Source organism: Gavialis gangeticus, unplaced genomic scaffold (genome assembly GCF_001723915.1).
Source record: "Gavialis gangeticus isolate Ggan-Ray unplaced genomic scaffold, GavGan_comp1, whole genome shotgun sequence".
NCBI classification, from domain to species: domain Eukaryota; kingdom Metazoa; phylum Chordata; order Crocodylia; family Gavialidae; genus Gavialis; species Gavialis gangeticus.
The window spans coordinates 10,780,390-10,785,183 of record NW_017728993.1 but is presented as its reverse complement, the minus strand read 5'-3'; the positions used below and the strand labels follow the sequence as shown (position 1 = coordinate 10,785,183).

General features: G+C 48.6%; 1 protein-coding gene across 1 annotated transcript in view; it reads right to left on the bottom strand.

Annotated features, from left to right (window-relative positions):
* LOC109305297 (cytochrome P450 2J2) overlaps positions 1-4,794 on the bottom strand; it is a 15,269-nt gene that overhangs the window by 3,967 nt on the left and 6,508 nt on the right. Inside the window, 4 exon segments of the mRNA XM_019528295.1 lie at positions 742-877; positions 1,492-1,668; positions 2,585-2,647; positions 2,877-3,077. Of these exon segments, the coding sequence (XP_019383840.1) occupies positions 742-877; positions 1,492-1,668; positions 2,585-2,647; positions 2,877-3,077 (577 nt within the window).

The following is a 4,794-nucleotide window of genomic DNA, read 5'->3' as shown; positions in this document are numbered from 1 at the left end:
CCCCCCCCCCCCCAAACATCATGAGATTTACTGTGAAAAGCCCTTTGAGAGCTTGAGATGAATAAACATCTGTGTGGAAGACACAAGTTATTGACTCCAGGCTCTCCACTTCCCCCTCAAATAATTAATGTTGAAATGTTTTCAATACATATTTTATTTTGTCCCCATTCCAAAGAGCAGGGTCAGAGTCCCAAGCCTGTTTCAAAGGACATTGGAATATGAAGAAACATATTCACTGGTTTTGTGTGTAAGGCAAAGCTCCCACATTTTCCCAGCACAGGCTTCCTCTGCAACTTTATCCGATGGACCAACGTGCAGATACCCTGCCCCGTCTGCATTCACTGAAGCTGGTGTCCTTGGGACACAAGTCAGCGCTGAGGATAAAATAGATCTTGGGCCACATTTTAGAAATGAAGGAAACCCTCCTTCATCCCCAGCAATCAAAGTCCTTTTAGAAATGAGCACCGTCAGGTACATCAAATATCAGGGACTTCAGTCCCCTGCTTGAGACTCAAGGTTGTTTTCTCCTTCGATCAATGTTATTGGCACTCTGGATTTTGCTCCTTGCTTCTTCATTAGTTGCTGGGTGTTTAATTGAGGGGGAAAATTAACTGTAATACAAGATTTCTGACTGGGGGAAATCTTTGGAAAGAAAGCATTTGGGCACAGGCTTTTCATAATGCAGCATTTGAAATCTTATCATAAGCCTCTCTTGCTGGGATAGAGCCATAACCATTTTACCTTGAATTTCTGGATACATGGCCATGTACAGTAGGCCCCAGCGGATGGTTGTGGAGGTCGTCTCAGTTCCAGTAAAAAAAAGGTCCAGTGTAGAAAATAAAAGATTATTTTCATGGAAAGATGAACTGGCTTCATTCTGAAAAGAAACACTCCAGTTCTACTCATGTCCATATAAATAATATTAACATGATTCAAAGCCCTGTTCCAGGCTCAGGCTTGCAAGGTGCTGTGCGCCATCAGTGCCCATCAACTTCAGTGCAAGCTGGCAGCCCCCAGCACTGCCAAGCATAGGGCTTACGGCAGAAAAGACTGCTGTGTTTTGAGAAGGACGTTTGTGCTGCTGTGAGAGCTGATGCTCAAGTCACGATACCTGCTGGTCACAGCTGGTTTTGGTTCTGGACCCAGAGCCCAGTTAACACTTTTTAATACATTTTTAGGCCTCAGCTCATCTCCATGCTCAAACACATGCTTCTCTTTAAGCATGGGAGTTACGGGCTGCCAACAGGGCTCCATTCACCCTCCAAGTAAAAGCACGTGCTTAAGTGCTTTGCTGAAAGCACTTAAGTGGAGAATTCAAGTGTTAGTTTATAAGGGGTCAGAGTCTCATGATACAACTGAATTGGCAAGTTCTGGATTCATTCTCGTTCACCTTTCTTTTACACACAAAAAAACAGGGTGTTTTTTTTCAGTCCCCCGCCTGTAATTTTGATATCTGATTGGAGCAGGGTTTTCTTTTCCATTCTCTCTTACCTTTGCAATTTCCTTCAGCTAGCAGTCAATGAAGTCCCTGGTGTCCACCGGATCCCAGTCCTCCCTGTGCTTTGCAATCTCTTCTTTCACAAAACATTTCAGTTTTCCCCCGTTTTTAAAAAGGGGGTGATGGTGTCCTGGGAGCCACTTCATTATGGTGGGAAAGGAATTATACAGCTGTGGGCAGAGAGAGAGAGCAAAGAACATGACGAGTTTAAGAGAAGATATGCATTTGATTTATATCCTGTCCGAGGCTCAGAGAACCTTATTTTATAGTGACATAAACCCACCGCTTTGCTTCATTAACATTTGTCATTTCTCAGTTTAGAATAGGTTATTACAGTTTAATATCCCTGCCTACATATGCCTGAAGCAAAGCCTTCGCGTTTTGTAGACAGAACCAGGACAGAGAAGGGCCAGTGCTGGACCCCAGGGCCAGTCGCACCTTTATAGCTAGAGAGCAAAGTAAAAGAGTCGTGATCACGATGCAGGATCCCACACTGACAGCATGGCACAAGACTGCATTGTCCCCGCTGAGGCTGCTGTACTTTTGGTGTCTGATTGGGAGAGGCAGACAATATAATATGCAACCGCAGGCTGCCTACAGGTACACTTCTAACAAGAGCCTGGGCAGCTGAAGGAAGTGTCACAGTTCACATGGGGCATCTGCACAACCCCACACTAACCACTAGCTTCTCTTTTCTCTCCCAGCAACAGGACACTATAGGCAGCATCAATGCTGGGATGACTGGAAACTGGCCTCCCTGCTGCATGGGGTGGATCAGTTGGAGTCAAGCACAGGCTGGCAATTCAGCCACAGGTGAAGGAAGAGAGGTTACCGTCTGCAGATGAGGGTGACTTATCCCAAATATAAAACTGGAGGCCAGCTAGAATCCCCTGGGGGAGAAGGGGGACAAAGCGGGGTCTTGAGAACACAGAAAAGTACTGAGGGGAAAGAGCATCTGAACACCTCAATCTGGCCAAAGGAACAAGAACAGTGCGGACCTACTCAAGTCTGCCTCCACTATAACCATCACAGGAAGTGGTAGGGTTGATTTCAGTTGATTTGATGGACTTGCTTTCCAAGTTATACCTGGGTCCAAACAGTGCCATGGAGATACAGCGTCTCACCCACCAACTGCAGCAACTTCTGGAACTTTTATTAGACCAACATAGTTGGAAAAATTCTTCTTTGCAAGCTTCGGCTACAAACACCCTTCTTCAGGCGGAGGGAGCAACACTGTGAGACACTTCCTCTGCTTGAGGAAGGGTGTTTAGACCCGAAAGCTTGCCAAGAAGACTTTTTCCAACTATTTTAGTTGGTCTAATAAAAGATATCAGATTTACCCAAAGAACTTTGTCAGCCTATGTCCTTAGACCAACACAGCTACAACCAGCACCCCTGTCCTAAAGAGTAACTCACCCAAGCTACCACGGACCTCCAGCATAATGGGGATCAGGGGACGATCTGCAAAGTTTTCATGCTGATGAACAAGTGTTTCCTTTGCCAGCTCCAACCCCTTCACAATCACAAGCGTCTCATAACCAAGCTGCAGGCTGAAAATGTTGCCATATTTTTCAGCAAGCTGGAAAAAAAAAAGATTATGTGATATTCTTCCTAGTGAACTTGTTTCTTAATGAGCATTTGGGATGTTAACAAAGTGTCTTCCTCCCCCCCCAAAAAATAAATCAGTATTAATTATATTTACTGCAATAGCACTGAAGGACTGTGCTATTTGAAAACTGCCTGTTTGCCCTCCAGCACTCACAAGATTTCATGGGTATTTGAAGGGTACAAACAGAGTTTGGTAACAGTTCAACAAGCATATTAAACTTCTGTGATCACATTGGGTCTTTTCCGAAAGGAAAAGAAAATCAGAGTAAAATGGCCCAAATACTGACTAGTATTTATGGACAATCAGATGCATTTAAGAGGACCAGACTCCTTTCTGCCTGATAGCACTGCTAACTGGAACATGTTTCTCTTCAAAACTACTTCCTCTGGTGAAGCAATCAAATATTCTAGTTTAAACAGGGCATGCTCCTAGTGTGCCAGACACACTGGTATCTTCAGATTCACATTTTGCAGACAGTAAACTGTTCAGCTCCTCCATGACCAGGACTAAAAGCTGTGTGTAGCAGAGCACTAGGGTGCTCGCTACTAGTGATGATAATGAGGACAGCTGCCAGTCATCAGGGCAGCACAGGTGAGGGATGCTGGGGACACCAATATTGGTCAGCTGGCCAGAAGGGGGCAGGGCCTTGGCCTTTATAAGCAGCCAGGCTGAGGCTAGAGCTAGTTCCCCTCTGGCAGCCAAAGGAGTAACAGCTCTACTGTAGAGCAAAGCAGAGTAAACCAGCCTGTTTGCCCGGAGAATGGAGAGGAGAGGCCCCTGTGGAGATGAGGAGTAGCGAGGGCAGCGTGGAGCGTATGGTGTAGCCAGTTGGCTCGTAGCTTGTGTTTGGTTTATGTAAGACCAGCCAGTAGGCTTATTTGTGTTGTAGCCGGTTGGCTTATGGCTTTACATTTCTTGGTTTTGGGTCGTTGTTACCACTGGACGACCGGGTAAGGCTGAAGAGGTGCGAGTAGGCCTCATGGGAGCTCCCCAGTAGTCTGGGGGTTCCTGGGTGCCCTGTATGGGCACAGCAAGCAGTGCCTGGGAGGCACAGCTGTTTGGTGCCAGTGTGGCGCTGCGTGTGGGGGGTTAAGACCCCAGCCCGGGAGGGCGGTATTTTGCCCACTAGGGCATAGGACCCCGAGAAGGGTCAGGGGGCCAGGCATGGCTACGGGCCACCTGAGCCCCGGGCGCGAGAAGCGTGGGACAGGCCCAGAGAGGGCGACGAGCGCAGGAAGCACGAATGAAGCCCCAGTGAGAGCAGGACCGTGAGAAGCCCAAGCAGGGCATACGACCCAGAAGACGGGTCAGGGGCCAGGCATGGCTACAGGCCACCTGAGCCCCAACCGCGGGAAGCGCGGGCGACGAAACCCCAGGGGGGTGACCAACCGCGGGAAGCGCGGGCGACGAAACCCCAGGGGGGTGACCAACCGCGGGAAGCGCGGGCGACGAAACCCCGGTGTGGGTGAGAGTGCGTGAGCAGGGAGACAGGCCCAATGGAGCGCTCCCTCTACATAAGAAGCCCAGTAGGGGGCAAAGCTATTGAGAGGCCCAGCAGGGCAAACCTATTGGGCGTTAGCCAGGACACCGGTTGAGTGACAAGGCCAGAGTGCCTACAGGAGGCGCCAGCTGTGTGGCAAGTCCAAGGCCAGAGTGCCTACGGGAGGCGCCAGCTGCATGGCAAGCC